Genomic DNA, 18,791 nt, shown 5'->3' with positions numbered 1-18,791 from the left:
ATTAACTTTAGAACACTCTTAATAATTGCTGTGAATTCATACCAATCTTGTAAATGAGATAATTTTTTTTTTGATAGGTAAAGAAAAGATAATGTAAATGAGATAATGTAAAAAATAAAAGCCAATAAAATAAAAACAAATAAGATAAAACAATGACAAAGAATTAAAATAACATAAAACAATGTTATGCCACTAGCTACATTTTTTTAATGAGAAACAAGAGATGTATTAATTATAGATAAAAAGAACAGGGGAAGCATGAGGAGTCCTCCCCACAATTACGAAAACCTAATAAAAAAATGATAGAACACCTCCACTATACAAAAAAGGTTAAATCCACATAAGAATATGCATGGATGTTATTAGTCAAACCAAGTTGCAACATGAAAAGTAGCATGCACATTGCAAAGGGCATGTTATATATTTAGAATGAATTACTCACCGGAAGTGCAGGAGCTACAGAACAGAAAGAAAGAGCCTTACTGCACCATTGCAGTATAGAGCGAGCATTTTGAAGTTTTGGAATCTCATCAAAATCAAAACCAAGAGATAAACCAGTTTCCAAGATAGATTCAATCATAGTAACAAGATGCTCGATTTTTGGAATAAGACCATTAATCAATGCATTGTCAATATTATTTGTGTTAAATAGGCAATCCACTTCTTCTAACAGAGAGCAGGAATCATGCTCCCATTCCAAGCAATTCTTTAAAACAGAATGGATCATGGTTCGTTCTTCCAGGGATATCTTCAAAAGCTTTGACTGAGAAACCAACTCCTGCAAAGTATGGAGTATATTGTCATGCCTACTGCCCATCAATTATTTAGCAAACATAAAGAATGCAAGAGACAATAAGAACCTTCAGTGCCTCAACTTTCAGCAAGGAACAGGAGGGATGTGCGGCAGGAAAAGAAGACCCTAAAAATGGCTTAGAGTTCTTTAACCAGGACTTAGCCATTGAAATTGCATCCTTGACATCATCAAGAGAAGGTAGAATCACATGTATGTCCTTTGAAGTCCTAAAATATGAAAACATGGTTATTATAGCCATTGAAGAATAAGCTGCATAACCCAAGACATCCAGAATGAAAAAATGGAAGCAACATAAAAACCTTATAACATCCTCGAAGTCAGACATCTGAGCCTCAGTTGCAAAAATATGTGCTGCTCTTTCTTCCCAATGCATAGCAGCTGCAAGTACTCCAGAAACATCAACAAATAATTGCTCTCCTTCGATCTGTAGCCTGAAATTTTTCAATATGAGTTTTTGTACAGCAACAAAAATATAAAGCAAAAACATAAAATATTGTCAACTTGTGAGGAACAACAGGATGAGGAAGCATACATGGCAGCCTCCTCCATTAGTTGCTGGATGGAGAACAGAGTCATTTTAGTACGACGCGCCTGTACATGACTTAGAACAGTTAATAGTTTGAAAAAAGAATGCCACAACTACAAGAACTAAATCTAATTAGTAAAGATGCATCAATTCCATTCACTAAGCATAACATCCATTATTCAGTAGCTGAAAGAGATGAAAGGATAACAAGACAAAAGGGAATTCTTTATAGCCTGACATAACATGGGAAAAAAACACTTGCATTGAATACCTTCAGAGCCTCTTTCCTGCAATAAGCCTTCTTCAACTCAACCTCCACAAGAGGCAACTCATCGACTGCTTGATAAAGAAACCAGACATGAGGCCCATATAACATCATGACAGTGAGCAATAACTATTTTTGAACATGAAAATAAAAAATAAAAATCTGCACATGCCAAGGGGCATACCTTGAATTCTCAACAACAATCCCTGCTTTAGAATGCACTGTAACTCATCAACTACATTTTCTTGATCCTCCCGTTCATGAATGTTCACATGAACATCATTAAAGTGTGAAATCCAGGAAACAGCATCACCATGATATTGCCTCAGAAGTTTCAACTCTGGGATGTTGACAGTAATGCTTTCCAATTCTTGAAGAAGCACTTCAACATTCTGCTGAATTTCCACAGTTCAATAATTTACGGCCCCACCACCCAATTCAGGTTCAACAATTGAAAGAAAGAAAAAAAAAATCAAAGCATATATGAAAACTCACCTTGAGATTAATAGGACCATTCAATATCTCATTACATCGGGCCTGACATGATTCAACGTGTCGTAAAAGATCCATAAGCATTTCTACTTCAGGGAGCTGAACTTGAAGCTCCAGCATCTATTCAATATTTCATATTGATAAGAAACAAAATCTAAAACTCTAGGAAGCAAACAAGAGAATAATACAGAAGTATGTAGAATAAGCAATTTAAATCACCTCTGACTTTAACCTGTAAAGGACATCAACCTCAATTGCTGCAGGGCATTTCTCAAGGATGCATTTTTTTACATTGTCCACCCAAACCTAAGGGCTCTCAACCATGGACCAAGTTAGTAATAGAAACAAATGGCAGGGAATAGAAACCAACAGAACAAAGCAATAGAAAAGAAATTGCTTGGTTTAGCACATAAGGATTTTGGCCATAAAGAAAATTTGCTTGGAAGGCCCTTTTTATTTATTTATATAATTCCATAGACACAGAGATTTGATTAAAAAAAATCCCAACAAAAGGAGGGGGCACCCAAAATAAATAGAAAGGGCACTAAAATACAAAAGATTAAAGATAAAAACAACTGTCCTCTAAGAAAATACTATACAATTGATAAAATCTAACAAAGATAAGAAATCAATTCCCAAGGTATTTGTAGACTGAAAGCAAAGAGATAGAATAAATACTCCTTGAGGGATTGATCTGGCACTCCAAGCCTTCAACAGTTCCATCATTCTGCTCCTGCACAATTGTCCACAACGAACACTACATCATTGTTATCCACACCTTCTTCTCCTTTTTGTCAACAAAGTTCGAATTCCACCCCGACAAAACTTCTTTGCTAGGTTGCAAGGAATGGCACTTAACAATGAGAGGGAGGGAAAAGGTGGTGTGGTTGGACCAAAGGAGGAATATGTTTTCTGTCAAGACTTTAGACACCATCTTGGAACTGGGAGAGTCAACACTTTTTCCCATGGATATTATTTAGAACCCATGGGTTCCGTCTAAAGCAAGTTTCTTCTCAGTATTGACCTTCAACCAACTTCAAAGGAGAGGGTAGTCTTTTGAAAATAGGTATTTTCTTTGTGTAAAGTTGAAGATGAATCCATTGATCATATTCTCCTCCATCGTTGCAAGACAAGTCTCTTGTGGTGGCTCCTCGTTCCTTTGTTTGGTGTATATTGGGTCCACCCTTCCACAATCATAAGGACTTTTTTATCTAGGTATGGATCCTTTGTGGGCAAAAGGTGTAAGAAGGTTTGGACAGCAATTCCATTACGCATTTTTTGGATAGCATAGAGAAAATGAGACCAAAGGTCTTTTAATAATGTGGAGCATACAGGTCTTTCTTTGAAAAATTCTTTTCTTTGTAATCATTTTATAAGGATGAAATTGTTTATAGAGGGAGGTTCTACATCTTTATTCAATTTTGTAGGATGAGATCTTCCTAAGGAGGAGTGTTTTTTGTGCCTTCTCTTTTAGGGTGTGTTGTCTAGTGCTCCTTGTACACAACCTGTGTACTTGGGTGTGCATTTTTTTTTAGTGTTTTTTATAAATTTCTTTTCATTTGCCTGTCAAAAATAAAATTTCACTTAGTGGACTAGGAAGCACTTGAAAAAAGGCCAAAAATAAAGAATACCAAATGCCACAAATTCCTATCTTTACCATAGCAGATTAGCAAGTTGTTAGTTGATTTCTGATCACACTTTCAAGCAATATTAATTAGCTAATTACCACCCTTTTCCATGAGTTGGTCCATTGTCAAAAAAAAATTCCCACAAAGTCTCTCCAGCAAAATATAAAAATAAAAAAATAAAAACAAAAAAAATGCAAAACAAAACTGATTTATTTATTCAATAGTTAAATAAAGACAATCAATAATAGGACCATAGCTTATAGGCTCTATTTGATAACTATTTTCGAAAATGGTTTTCTTTTCTCCATAACAAAAAAAATAGGAAAACAAGTTTGACAACCAGAAAACAAAAAACAGTTTTATGTTTTTAAAAATAGAAAATAAGGTGTTTTCAGATAACATCTTTAAGTTGTTTTTCATTGTCTTCACTTGTTTTTTGAGGGCAATTTTAAAAAATAACCGTACAAATATGAAGAATGATTAAAAATAAAGCACCACATATAGAAGTTAGTTTTAAAACATAAAAAACAAGTTAAAACCATTTTAGATTCCCAAACAAACTTTTGTTCTACAAAACATCAAAGAACGGTTTTAAAAAACTATTCTCAAAAACTGTTTTTCAGAATTGTTTTTGAAAACAATCGCCAAACAAACCTATAGTTTTATTTTAAATCCACAAAATAATTATGTTCTTCAAAAATGGAATAAAAAGGAAATTCTGAGAATACATTGAAACAATAGGTAACAAAATACAAGAAATGTTTATGCACAAAGATAGGTTAAAAATGATGAGTCGAGCACAACGTGCACATGCCTAAAGCAAGAGGCTTCAATTGTGATACCACTAATAATTATATTCTTAAACCATTTTATGTATGGAAAATACCTAAGAAGTTGGTTCGAGACACATGAGGATGAAAAACAAGCAATTCAAGTACTTGTAATGTACTAAATTACAAGCTTGAAATGAAACCTTCACTCATCTAAAATCATAGGCACAAAATCCTGTAAGAATTTTTTTTTTAAAAAAAATCAACATTCATGTACAATATGTTTAAAAAATGTGTTTCATATCATCTATTCTATTAGTACATTAAGCTATGTAGTTTAAAATTAACAATTTTGTTCCATTCATTCTAGCTTAAGACCTTTCTAAATTGTGTCTCACTCTCCAATGAAAGACTTAAGGTTATTATGTGATCAACCGAGATGACACAGTAAGCATGGAAAGAACTAGGAAAGGCAAATTGGAGTTACTTAAGGCATGGTGTGGACGTTAGATTCTTAAATTGAGCTAAATGATTCTTAAAACAGTTTTAAAAAACTCCTCAAGCGCTCAAGTGCCCATGGCAAAGCTTTCATATTCCAACTTGTAAAAGCTTTATTATGGGAAAACTCTAGATCTGGTCCACCAAGTTCTTAGCAGTATAAATAACTTGCCTAAAGAGGATTTCCTCTTTGATGCAAATGTTTGGAAAAACCTAATTTGCCTTTTTGTTCCCAAAACTCTCAAAAACAATTGTCTTCGCTTCTACTAAGTTGAGAAGGAGATCTGCATCCCCTTAGGTGCTAAGGTAAGATCCATTAAGAGCACACATTGTGCTACATCGCAAACATGCAGTGAGTGTAGGTGCTAAGGAGTAAGACTTAGGGATGCCTTTCGAAGGGTAAAATTGTGTACTTTACTCTCAAATAATGGATTTGTGATTCTAAGTCTTTAACCCCATGGGTTTTACATCTACATGTTGTGTGGATGGTTTTCCACATAATAAATCTTATGTTATTACATTGAATGTTTTTAGGTTTCCCTAAATCAAAAAAGGATTTGTTACAGGATTATTAATAACTAATTTTTAGGTTAAAAAGGTTCAAAAACCTATTCAACCCCTCTAGGTGTTGTTTAAAGTAGATTTAATAACTTTCATCTTCCACCCACTCTCCCCAAAAAAGAAAAGAAAAAACATAAAAATAAAAAATAAAACCCATTTTCTTTCTCTTTCTAGGTAGAATCATTTCAGGAAAAAAGTTCCTAACCCTTGATGAAGCAATTGAAACCTTAATGAGTTTAAACCAGAATAAAAACCTTTGAAAATTATGTTGATTTTACAAGTCAGTTGGATAGAAAGCTGAACTATTAAATTGCAATATCAATTTAGACTCATGATATTGTTTTATGCTTTTCCAAGCCCTTAGGACTTTATAGGGACCCAAACCTCGGGGTGCCGACCGTCCCGCAACAACCAACATCAGGTAAATTCAAGATCTCATCAATGGCAGAATTCAAACCCAGGACCATGTGCTACTTATTGAGACCACACTTCCTAGTGTTCGCCCTAACCAATTAGGCTACCCTGGCGAGTATGATATTGTTTATGCTTTCATCCTCAGTCAATTCAATTTCACTTGTTGGAGCATCTTGACCTATCTTCTACTATCTCCATAACTTTTTTTTTATAGGTAAACACAGAAAAATTTATATATTAAAAGAAAAAGGCACGTAAAGGTCAACCCAAAGCATACAGGGAGTATACAAGAGACACCTAAAGGCAAAAACAAAAAAGAAGAGAGGATGCAAAAAGAACTCCCCGGCCCTCACCTAGAACCCAACCAATCAAAAAAGTTGATTAAAGGTAAAGGTACTTCATGACTTAGACCAAGACCAAAAATTACATACAAAAAAAATTTCATCATTTGAATCAAAAGTTCCTCATTTTCAAAAGCAATCATGTTTCTTTCCTTCCAAACAGACTAAAATAAACATAGTGGAGTTGTCATCCAAGCCTTTCTATGTTTCTTGCCCACAAAGAATCCATGCCATCCTAGGAGGATATCTCTAGCCGAAAGCGGAAAGAACCACAACACACCAAACAACGCAAAAAGTAACTCTCATAAAACTCTTACCTTGGTACAATGGATTAGAAGATGATTAATAGACTCCTCTTCAGCACAACAAAGGAAACATTTGTTAGCTATGGGTTACCCCCTCCTTTTGAGTTGATCTAAGGTTAGAACCTTCCCCCACAAAGCTTCTTAAGCAAAAAAACTCGCTTTAGTAGGAACATAAGGGCTCCAAATGATGTTCCTCGGAAACGGAACTGCACTTCTAAGTTTGAGAGCATTATAAAGGGATTTAACAAAAAATTTTCTGTCCTTAGTCTCCTTCCAAAGCACCTTATCCTCCAAATCAATGACTAGCCTCTTTCCTTGTAAAGACAAAAGAAACCTCTCTGCCGCCTCCACTTCCCAATCATTGAAAGGTCTAGAGAACCAGGGATTCTAGCCCCCCTCTACACCCAACGAGTCCCAACAGTCCGCTACCCACACCTTTGTTGAATCCGCTAAAGCATACAAAGAGGAGAAAGAATCACAAAGGGTATTGTTCTTGCTCCATTTGTCCTTCCAAAATCTCACTCTTCTACCATCCCCCACAAAAAATAAAAAATAAAAAATAAATACAGTTTTTTTAAGCATTAGATATCCTTCCTTCCTAATTCCCTTCCATAACCCCACCCCATAGCCCTCCCTTACTTCTTAGGTACACCATCCTCCTTCCACCCCAAACTTCCTACTAATAACAAAGCTTCCACAAGGTCTCCCTTTCTACCGCAAAGCGCCAACTCCACTTGAACAAAAGGGCCCAATTGAGTGTAGAAAGACTTCTAACACCCAAGCCACCCTTCTTTTTATCTGAGCAGACAATTGCCCACTTTATAAGATAAGGCTTCCTCTCCAAAGCTCCCCACCCTGCAGAAAGTCCCTTTAGATTTGCTCTAATCTCAATCTAATTACTTTTGGCACACGCATCAAAGACATTAAAAGGGTGTTTTTTTTTAGCTTTTCGCCAAAAGTAATTTACTTTCAGACTCTAGATTGTTTGTTTTCCTACTTTATCATGACTTATTATAAATTTTTTCCTAAATAGAAAAAACTAAAATATTTGGCTTTTTCTAAATAGAAAAAGTAACATATTAGTTTTTCTTTACTTTTTAATGTTAAATGGAAAAAAATATTTTAGAAACAAACAACCTAATGCTTAACTCTATTAAAAATTAAAGTTCCATTTAGAATTAAGTAAAAAAAAAACAAACAGCACTTAAATAAATGGGCATGCAAGACAAAGTGCTCCGAATGAGAGTAATTCTCTCTCCTTTAGAAATATATTGCCACTTCCACATGGCTAGTCACTTCCAAAACCTCTCCTCCACCCCATCCCAAACCGCCACAAATTTGTACAGTGCACACAAGGGGATCCCCAAGTAAGTGGAAGGAAGTGCTCCCACTTTTAGCCGAGTTCCAAGGGCCAAAATCTCTACATTCTCTACTCTCCCCACCGGTAAAATTTCACTCTTATCCAAATTGATTCTCAGCCCTGAAATAGCTTCAAACCACATTAACAACCAACTCAAAAAAGCCATATGCTCTTGGGAAGCCTCACAGAATACCACCGTATCATCAACGAACAGCAGGTGAGTAATTTAAGTCTCATCTCCACTCCTTCCCCTTATCCTACAGCCTGATAAGAATCCCCCCCTTGCTGCTCTATTTATGAGGCAGCTTAAAGTCTCCATCCCAATCACAAATAAGTAAGGCGATAGAGGGTCCCCTTGCCTCAATCCCCTAATGCTGTGGAAAAAACCTGTTGATGAGCCATTAAACAGAACAGAAAACGTCGCAGTGGATACACACCATTTTACCATCTCCATAACATGATCTCCATATAATGTTTTATACAGTTCTTAATCAACATAACCAATGAAATCCATCCAGATAATGCCATACAATTCTATAATCAAGGAACACAAGGAATAAAAATTACAAAAAGTGGATGAAAAAATTTCATCAAAATCATCAGATTGGAAAGGAAAAAAGAATCAGAAAACCATGCTATAATATTGATAACCATCTAACATAATGCAGAAATGGTACTATAATGCCCAATTACTACAACAGTAAGCAAGAGAACAAAGACCAGTTTGCACCTATTCCAAAATTAATTGACATTTAACAATGTTTCAAATGATTGACAATGACAGCCAAAAGAAAAACTCAAGTGCAGTAGGAAGTCAACCCTGAGGTTGGATAATGGATTAAAAAATTATATACCTTCAATGCAGAAATCCTTGCCATCAACTTCTCCATTTCCTTTACATAGATAGGTACCTCACACGCTCTGGAATATAGCTGTTCCAACTCAGGGATCTGAAGGAACAATAGTCAATAATGGAATAAAGTGTATTAGACTAATAGATATAGACAAAACATAATCAAAATAATTTAGTCCTTTTAATCATGTGATTAGAATTTCTTTCCACACGATCTGAAGAATACACTGTAAGTATGGTAACTGAGGGAATAAAGTGGAGAGTTTATATACAGAGGATTTTGAACTCGTTGACAAGGCAGAATCAATTTCCTGAACCAAAATCATTGCCTCTTCTGCATAACCCTGTTCAAAAAAGAACCAACAGCAGTAAGAATTTCAATTGGCAGATTGAAGGATTGCACAGAGCAGAAACTACAGCTGCAATTCACCTTTAATTTAAGATGCCCAGGCTCAATGCAAGGCAGAGGATTCAAATTCAGAAAATTGTTAACATGTTCCAAATCTACTTTCTCCAAATTGTGGCTCCGATTACATGACCATGATTCAATTTTACAAAGACAATCTTTTATGCCTTCAGCCCAATTCTGGGCTTCAATCAAATTCTTTGCCACGGCCCTCACCTATATTCCAGTGCAGGATAAATCTAATTAGTTCAGACATACTTGTTATCAATTACATCTCCATGAGACATAAAAAGAATAAAAAATTGGAACACTGTGAAAATCTTGAAACTCACCGCATCCATTTCAGAACCAGCCCAAAGAAATTGTTCAGTTTCCTTCAATGCATTAACATAAGCGTCTCTGGAAAATGGAATCTGAAAAATCTTAGAAGAACGCAAAATCCATTCTTCTGCCAGTTTGGCGAGAGAAACATGGCCACCTTTCACCTACACATACATTAGATGGCGTCAGTAGACAATAGCTACAATGCTTTTTGTTACTTTTTGTTAATTGGTGGGATTATTTATTTTACAACTGCCATGATATTTCTTCTTTGTAAAGAAGACCATAGATTTACAGATTAGGTGCAACCAAAATATTTCAGTAAAGCTTTACCAACTAATTCGAAGTATGTGTTCAGCAACACAAACATCTACAACACAAAAGTGTAAGTCAAAGAGGAGGAGAGAGACACTAAACCATGAAATCTCTGAAGTTAATCAAAACAGACCCTAATACTATGAAATCTCTCTTGGCAATGTTCAAGAGAAATGCAGAAATAACCTTTCCAGGCCACATGGGAAAGAAATAGGATAACTTTTTGTAATGAGGAAGTTCCTAGGAAAAAAGTAAAAAATCCTGTTCTCATCTCAGGGGGACATTAATGCTCCATGTAAATTTTTGTCTTCCCACTGGGATCCTAATATTCTACCATAAGGTATCCTGCAAGAATTACAATTTCCAATTTTATCTATACTGCTCCTCGTTTGTGCATATCTGTTCTGTTTTCCTTTTCACTTTTGCTTTGTGTATATTACAGAAAATTTATACTGTAATATCCTTAATCCTAAAAATACAGATCAATAACAAAACAAGTTTTAAAATATAACACATGTCCAATCCCATATTTTAATCCAACGCACAAGTAAAAAAGCAAAGTCTGATTTGTCACTACCAGATGATACACATCAATGTAGAAGAATATTTAACAATATGAAAAATCAATAGAAATCCTCAACTGCTCAGTAACATCCAAAAAAACAATACGGAGATTCTTTTTATACAGGTGAATATCCCAATAAGGAGATTCTTTTTATAAATCCGAATATCCCTATTTCAGATTGAGTCTCTCCCTTGAAAATTTTTAAATCAAAATTAAGAAGAAACTTCTGATTCTAAAAGCAAAGATGCTATTTAGAAGTCAATCACAAATAATGCCAGGACAATAAGCACACACATAAATAAGATCTAGATCTTTTCACAATGATTGTCTCCCTCAGAAGTGGTTGAATGAAACAATGGCAAAACTTCTGATTACAAAGACAATATTGCAGATTCCTGTTAATTACAAGTAATGCTAGGACAACAACCCTGCATGCGCATAAACCAAGCAGATCTATCTCTTCTATGAGATATGGATAGATCTATAAGAAACAGATGTTTAATTATATAAATAATCAATGTAATGCCCCATATGCTAGAGCCTCAAATTAAATCATCCAAACTTAAGCCAAGTAAGAATAAAAGAATGAAGCAAATATTACAACCATGAAGATGACTAAGACTTGGGCTTTCCTGGTAAAGAAGGGATGTCAAGAAGAAATCTTACTAAGATAATCTGATATGAAATTTCAGAACTTTGTACTTCAAAATCATAATAAAGTTCATTAATAATTAAAAAACCTTACAACAAGAAGATTATTCCAACTAAAAAAAGACCTAGAACATGACTTTTTTCACTTCTCAACAATATGCAGGCAAAAAAGAAGGATACGCTCCAAAGGGGTTATTAATAAAAATGAAACATGGACAAATTTAGGAACATTGAATAAACTACAAGCATAGAGCGAAAACTAGTATTAGTTTAGCAGTTAGCTAAGAAACATGATTGAACCTTTTTTGTCAAAGCATTCGAATCATCAGAACATGAAAGCTGCCTTTGTAAATCTCTACATTGGGGTGTCTCGTCAAAGTTATATTTATCTATCAACAGCACCAACTGCTTCAATTCTGCCAGTGTGTGACGGTACAGAAGGCGATGTTTGTTGGGTTTGCATTCACAAAGATGCTTACAATGCTGCAAGAGAGGCAAATGGAATTGGTGAGTTCAGAAGCCCAAAATTATGAGTGTCAAATTGAAATGGAAGCTCGACGAACACTAGAAGGATTCCTATTTATCTTAGTAGTTGATTATCCAGGAAAAAAAAGGTTAGAAACCACCAAAAAACAAAAATAAATAAATACCTGTTTAGATACACTTAGGGTCTGTTTGGTTGTTGTTTTTGAAAACTATTCTGGAAAACAGTTTTTGAGAATAGTTTTTAAGAACAATTTTTTGTATATTAAGAAGAAAAAAAAATTGTATTTGGGAACTGAATTCTGTAAAACAGTTTTTGTTCTCAAAAAAAAAAAAAAAAAAACTTTGGTTCAGTTAATAAAAAAGTTTTTTAGAATAAGTAAAACAAAAAACATATTTGAAAGTTATTTTTTTTAATTAATAAAGTGTTTTCTTCCATTAACTTGATATTATAAATGCATAATAATTTTCATATGCACAATTCATTTAAATTAAAAAAAAATTATTCCATTTTGAAATTTTTAAACCAATTATAATTTTCTTAAACAAATGATGATTTTGTAACCATGTGTAAATATATTAATTTCAATAATTTAAGGAAGAAGAAAGGGCTTGTGGGTAGGGGTGTGGTAGTTGAGTGGAGCTCACCTTTGTAAAAACATAAAAAACAGCTAGGAAAACACAAAAAGAAAGAAGAGAAAACACGAAAAACAATCTATTCTTTGAACAGCGAAAAAACAATGAAAACATCTTTTTATTATTCTCAAAAACCACTTTTTTGAGAACACGGAAAACACAAAAAACAAAAACACACCCCCTTCCCCAAACAAGTTTTTTGTGTTTTTTGTTTTCAAGAACAGAAAACAGTTCTTGAAAACAGGAACCAAACAGACCCTTAAAGTTTTTTAGTTTTTTTTTTTTTTTTTTTTTATAAGTACACTTACAGTTTTTAGTTTTAAACTCATAAACTTCCACATAAAAGTAGATTATGTCTTTAAAAATAACTTTCAGAAATTTTAACATTTGAGGTAGTAAAAATTTTTTTGACACTTTAATCTTTTTAAACCATTACTTTTTCAATGAAAGCCTCTATGAATTTTTCCCTCATATAAAAATTGCTTTTATTTTCATATTTTTAAAACAAAAAATAGGAAGTGTATCCCAATAGACACTATATGAACAAATAATAATAATAATAATAATAATAATAATAATAATTTTTTGATAGGCAATAATTTTTTTATAGGTCAATTTTTGTCTCGTTTGGGACATGAACCTAGAACCTCCCTAGAACCTCTCACAAATCCATTTTTTCTTTATTAGTAAATGACGAGTATATTATAAACAAAAAATGCAAAAACAGTGCCCCAAATTACACAGGGATATACAATGAAGGCTTAAAAGTGCAAAAAAAGGAGCAGCACCAACAAAAACAACGCCCCCCTCAAAAAGAACTCACCCAATCCACAAAATCTATAACCGAATGACCAAAAACTAAAATCAACCTAGACAATAACAATAACAATCACATATTTGAATTTTTTTGTTCACCATGAACCCAAAAACAAAATGAACTGAAGTTTTTGTAAATTAAAAGAATTGTGGTTTTGATCAAAAAAAGAAAAAAAAAAAAAAAGAATTATGGTTTATTTGCATGCCAATGAGCATCTTCTCATAATATGAAGTGCCCCAATTGTTCATTAGTCATGGAAAAAAACAGCCTTCAAGCTTTTGGTTCCATATTACAATCAAGCTATGCAGAGTATACAAATATGGCCCAGAGGCAAGCAAGAAAAGAGAAGAGAAAGATTCAAACCCACCTTCCCACCAACAACCAACTCCAACAAGGGTTGGGAACCCCCTAGCAAAAACCAAAACAGAGAACAAAAGCTTTCCCAAAACAAACAAAGAACCCCTAGTAGAACAAAATTCCCATCAGTGGCCTACAGAGACCACTATCGCTAAGTCCCCACCCCCCTCCCCAATCTTCTTATTATGGATGGAGCACTATTGTAATTGACTGAGCACTCAAGCCTTCAAATTTCCTTCTCAAGATGCGAAGAGGACATGGGTTTTCGCCCTCCCCCTGACACCTTAACCCCACGACCTTTCTTCGCTTCCAATTTTCTAAGAAGAGAGTTGATTTCCTTTTCGACACCCAGAATTGGCAACCCCAGACAAGTGGAGAACTCGACAAAACCTTTGGGAAGAGATGTAAACTCCTCCCCATCCACTACACCTCCCAAACCTGCAACCCTAGGAGGATCCACCTCCTAAGTTTTGGCCTCTGAAACTGATATTCCTTTCACCATTTTCACTGAATGCTCCAATGACCCATCTTACACCCTCAACTTTAAACCGACAGTCAAAGGACCCAAAAAAAACAGCATAGAAGAAGGGTGGTTGTTTGCCTCCAAAAAAGAGCTTCGTCTATAATTGCTGCCTGTGAGTCCACCAACAGCGCTAGGAAAGAACCAAGGCATTTGATCAGATCCCCCTCATAGCTTTCCTCTTTCCTCTCTGTCATCGCAAACATAGGATCCACAAACGCAACCCCAAAAGGCCTCAGAGCTGCTCCATCATCCCCCTCCTCCCTCCTCTCAGTCACCTCAACTTCACCACCCCCTTAAATCAACTCTCGAACCTCATCAGTAGGGAATGCCCCACCGAGCCCCCCAGTTCTCCATTAGAAGCCTTACAAAGACTTCCCCCACTTAAAGCCTCTTTCTTATGACAACTTAAAGGAACCTAGGCCTGGCCCAAACTTAAGAAAGCCCCCCTTCCTCTTTTGACCCTGCACGGGCCGGGTCCATCTCAATCAAACTTTGGGCCTCCTCTCCAATCCCCTGGCAACCCAAAGGTTGTGGCCCAAAGACCAAACCACTAAACTTTTGACCTTTGTCACAGTCAAACTCATCTCATCTGCCACAGCTGTAACCCTCTCGTCACCCTCCCAAACATCCCCTCCTTCTACAGCTTCCTCAACTGCTACAATGCCTCCTTCTACAGCTTTTTCGACTGTTGCGGCCTCACTTGTCAACTTCTTCATGTACGAACACGGCACATCCCCATCCCCAGTTGGCAGAGGGTACAGAGACTTCCCCACACCATAGTTGGCACGTGAGTCTCCCACCCCATCGTCCCTATCCTCCAGCACTCCAAGCTCATTGCTGCAACTTCTTGGCACCACTAATGAAAATCAGGGTGGCACTTCCCACCACAACTGGAAAGAGAAACTAGCGTTGCCAATTACCACATGCAGCTCCCCAGGCAGGACTCTCCCAACAGATTTGACCAGGATCCTTGCCCACTGCAGATTGGCCATGCACGCAGTGTCTTCATCCACAGTAATGAACCCTCCACAACAAAACCCTATCCTTCCTAAACACCTCTCGGCTCCACAAATGCAAAGGAAGGCCCAACACCCTTACTAACAACTCCTTGGTTGCCCCCCCTTTTTGATCCAACAACCTACCTCCGGCATCCACCAAACCAAGTTCAATAAATTCTCCTTAATCCTTCTTGGCCCTCTGGCCAACACCCTCTCTGCCTCTAAGAGGTCCTCAAACTCAAATAAAATTAAGGTGCCCCTAAAAGCAGAAATCTTCAACCCCCCTTTCACAGATCAAATCTTGAGCACATAAAGTTTCAGCAAAGACAACTCCAGGAAAGGCTCAGGGCTCTCCCCAAACCCCCCAACCAAACACCGTCTGAAATACTCCTCTCCACCATGAGCCTCACTTTCTCCTAGCTGCAACCAAGCAGCATCTCTCACCACTCCCAAATCTTTCCTAAGAGCATCAACAAAAAACCCAGCTACTGGCTCCTCACTTGGTCCGCCCCACAATTTTGCAGGAGAGATCACACTCCTAGTCTTTGTGGGCGGAACAACACCTAAGGACCACAGCTTCTCCGCCAAAACAAAACATCCACCAAAAATATCCCTCCCTTTGGAAAAGAGAAGCGAGAAACATTTCCCTTCTTTCGCCACAACAGAACAAAATAAGAAACTCCCAACCCCATTCGCTCTACGTTCCAACTTAAATCTCCTTCCTCCCTCTTCCCAACCATTACTCCACCTCTCCAAACTTTCATCCTTGCAGCAAGCTTCCACCCCTTCCAACAAGCACCGGAGACTAAGATCCCCAAACCTTATCCAAGCTAAAAGACCTCTACCATTTTCCACAATCACACCTTTTAGATTCTCCCCAACCTCCTCCATGGAAATCTCAAAAGATTTCGACTCCACAGCAAACCACACTCGCCCTCCTCTCGCAACCATTCTTCATACTCTCTCTTAACACCCATAGTTTTAAAAGGTGTAAGGCACACCTAAGGTGTAAAAGTCTTTCATAGCTTAGACACAAGGCGCAACACAAGCCACGCACCTAAGTGAAGTGAAATTTGACCTAGGATGCATATCAATTTTATAATATATGATCCAAAATCTAATCCAGGTATTAAAAAATTTAAGATTCCAAACATTTAGAAGAAATAATAAAATTATATAAATTTCAATATACAATTAGAAATTTCAAAAATAAAAGTGATAAAAAAGAAAAAGTAAAGCAGTCAAGGCGTGCCTCTTCAATAAAACTCATGTCTTGGCAAGTAAAGCGCTATGATTAAGGAGTGGCTGCACTTTGGGCCTAAAAGTGTTTAAAGGGCACCTTTTAAAACTATGATAACACCAATAAGAATAATTGTAATAACAGAAATGACAAGAAATGATGTATATATGATGAACAATATAAATTAACAAGCCCCAGAAGCTAAAGCTAAGGCTTTCCATCATGCAAAAATTAAATGAGAATGACAATGTTTTGATTTTCCCCCTCCATATTCCAATCAACTTGTCCCATGGTAAATCAATCTCATAATAATTTAGAACTCACATCCAAGACAAGTTTTGGTTTCTTGTTTCTGAATAATGATTTTACTTCAGCAAGAAAAAACTAGGTGACAAATAGCTGTTTCAACAGGAGGAGGACAACACAGCAGGAAACCAAAGAAACCAAACAAAACTATAAAGAGCTCTCCAGGGTTTGTTTTGCTGGCAGTTAGGAGGAAAAAAACAAAACTGTAAAAAAGTTGCTTTCTTTTTTATTTGATTTCTCGTAAGTTCACAAAACACCTTGCAGGTGGAGATACATATGGCCAAAAAAAGGTAACATTACGATGATACTACATAGAATTTGAATATTTAAAAAACACTTATGAGGGTCACATACCTCAAGACATACAAAAGCAGATGGCCTACAGCAGCAAACAACAGCAGAAAGAAACAGGTACTGCTGGCATATAATGCATGTTGGATCCTAAACAAGCCATCATAAGATATGCATCACCACTATTATCACCTTAACATCATTAGTTGGATATGGCCAAAAAATCAGAATCAACAAGCCTACACACATCACATACCTCTTCAGTACCCACAAATTCAGGACACTTCTTTGGTGACATAGGAGATGACTTGATGATGCCATTGCTCCAGAGTCCCTCTCTACAATTTTTCTCCTTGGCATATATTCTATGCAATTCTTTCTTCAAATAAGGTAATGCTTTGCTATCACAGTCATTCTGATAATAACAACATGAGAATCAAGCAGATGCAACTGACACCCCAAAGAGATAACTTGAAAGTTCAAGTTAACAGGAAAAAGCATGCAGTGTCTTAAGCAGTAAATATTAAAAATAACCAAAGATTTGGATAATTGAACAACACTCAAAAAAAAAAAAATAATAATAAAAATAATAAGGAGCCTTTTTTTCCTTATATAAAGCTACTAAGAATAAAAAGGCAATTCTGACTTCAAGCACTTTTATAATATAATTTTCTTTTTACTGATAAAAAAAAATGCAGTAATGACTCAACAAAAATTGTAGCTTTGAGGATCAATGCATCAGAGAAAAGAACTCTGCATAAGGCTCTACCTAAAGCATTAGCCAATAGTCTAAAGAAGGTGGTAGGAAAAGTGGCGTACAAGTCCCAGAATGCTTTTGTTAAGGGAAGAAAAATTCTCAGTGTAGTGTGTATAGCTAATAAGGCTATCAACTCTATGTTGAAAAACAATGACTCTAGAGTTATGTGCAAGCTTGGCATTGAAAATGCGTAAGATCACATTAACTAGGGCTTTTTGCTACTAATTCTTGAAAGATGAATTTGGCCGAAAATGGATCAGATGCATTAAATGATGCATTTCTACAACAGAGCTATCAGTTCTTATTAATGGCAGCCCTTTTGGATTTTTACAAAGCTCCCATGGCATGAAACAATAGATCCCCCTTTCTCCTTATTTACTTGTGTTAGGAATGGAGGTCCTTAGTCGTCTTCTTAAGAGCACCAAGAAGGTAGGCTACTTGTAGGGGTTTGGAGTGAGGGGGAGAGAAAGTAGGGGGTTCGAAGTGTCTCATTTGTTGTTTGCTAATGATACTATAGCTTGTTATGAGGCTTCTCAAGATCAGATGGTTCATTTAAGCGTTGCTCGAGTGGTTTGAACTCATCTCAAGGCTGAAAATAAACTTGAGAGAAGAACAAGTTGATTCAAATTGGAAGGGTAGATAACATAAAGGAGCTCGCCTCTGAGATAAGTTGCAAGGAGGGGGGGTTTCTATCTACTTACTAAGGTATTCCTCTAGGTGCCTTTTTTAAAGCAATGGTGGCTTGGTCTAGGGAGGAAAAGTGGTTGGTTTCATAAAAGGTTGACAATGTAGAAAAAGCAATATATTCCCAAAGAGGAGAGGCTCACTCCGATTCAAAGCACATTATCCAACTTCCCATCTATTGTATGTCCTTGTTTAACTTTCTAAGGGAAGTTAGATGTAAGCTAGAAAACATTCAAAGAAATTAGATTAAGGCTAGAAAACATTCAAAGAAACTTCCTTTGGGAAGTGAGACCCTAGAGAAAAAACAACATTTATTGAAGTGATTAATTGTTTCCATGAACAAGAAAGATGGTCGTGTCTCTCTTTGCATAACAAGCCCTTCTTTGTAAGTGGAATTGGCATTATGAATCCGAAAGGAAGGCTCTTTGGAAGCAAGTCAATTAGTAAGGAAGAAGGGGTGGTGGTTTTGTGAAATGAGAGATGGTTATGAGGTTGAGTTATAGAAAATTATTAGGAAGAATTGTGATCTCTTTAATAGTAGAGCCTTTTTTTTCTATTGGTAATGGGAGTTGGATGAAGTTTTGAAAGGATACGTGGTGTGGAGGTGAGACTTT

General features: G+C 36.1%; 1 protein-coding gene across 6 annotated transcripts in view; it reads right to left on the bottom strand.

The window, feature by feature from the left end:
• The window catches only part of LOC100261599 (lysine-specific demethylase JMJ17), a 44,655-nt gene that overhangs the window by 10,503 nt on the left and 15,361 nt on the right, over window positions 1-18,791 (bottom strand). For 3 of the 6 annotated variants that reach the window (XM_010662455.3, XM_059742974.1, XM_019217013.2), the window contains exons 6-20: window positions 16,993-17,151; window positions 16,800-16,886; window positions 11,386-11,568; window positions 9,566-9,718; window positions 9,258-9,449; window positions 9,100-9,171; window positions 8,829-8,924; window positions 2,317-2,403; window positions 2,101-2,217; window positions 1,790-2,000; window positions 1,603-1,676; window positions 1,347-1,405; window positions 1,114-1,245; window positions 861-1,020; window positions 443-778 (exon numbers count right to left, since the gene is read on the bottom strand). In XM_010662455.3, coding sequence (XP_010660757.1) covers window positions 443-778; window positions 861-1,020; window positions 1,114-1,245; window positions 1,347-1,405; window positions 1,603-1,676; window positions 1,790-2,000; window positions 2,101-2,217; window positions 2,317-2,403; window positions 8,829-8,924; window positions 9,100-9,171; window positions 9,258-9,449; window positions 9,566-9,718; window positions 11,386-11,568; window positions 16,800-16,886; window positions 16,993-17,151 — 2,118 coding nt within the window. The remainder of the gene's footprint in view (window positions 1-442; window positions 779-860; window positions 1,021-1,113; window positions 1,246-1,346; window positions 1,406-1,602; window positions 1,677-1,789; window positions 2,001-2,100; window positions 2,218-2,316; window positions 2,404-8,828; window positions 8,925-9,099; window positions 9,172-9,257; window positions 9,450-9,565; window positions 9,719-11,385; window positions 11,569-16,799; window positions 16,887-16,992; window positions 17,152-18,791) is intronic. The other 3 variants (XM_010662463.3, XM_010662458.3, XM_010662466.3) reach the window with 3 other exon arrangements.

This window comes from Vitis vinifera, chromosome 2 (assembly GCF_030704535.1).
Source record: "Vitis vinifera cultivar Pinot Noir 40024 chromosome 2, ASM3070453v1".
Lineage (NCBI taxonomy): Eukaryota > Viridiplantae > Streptophyta > Magnoliopsida > Vitales > Vitaceae > Vitis > Vitis vinifera.
The sequence above is the reverse complement of the archived record's forward strand: the minus strand, read 5'-3'. Positions and strand labels throughout refer to the sequence as shown.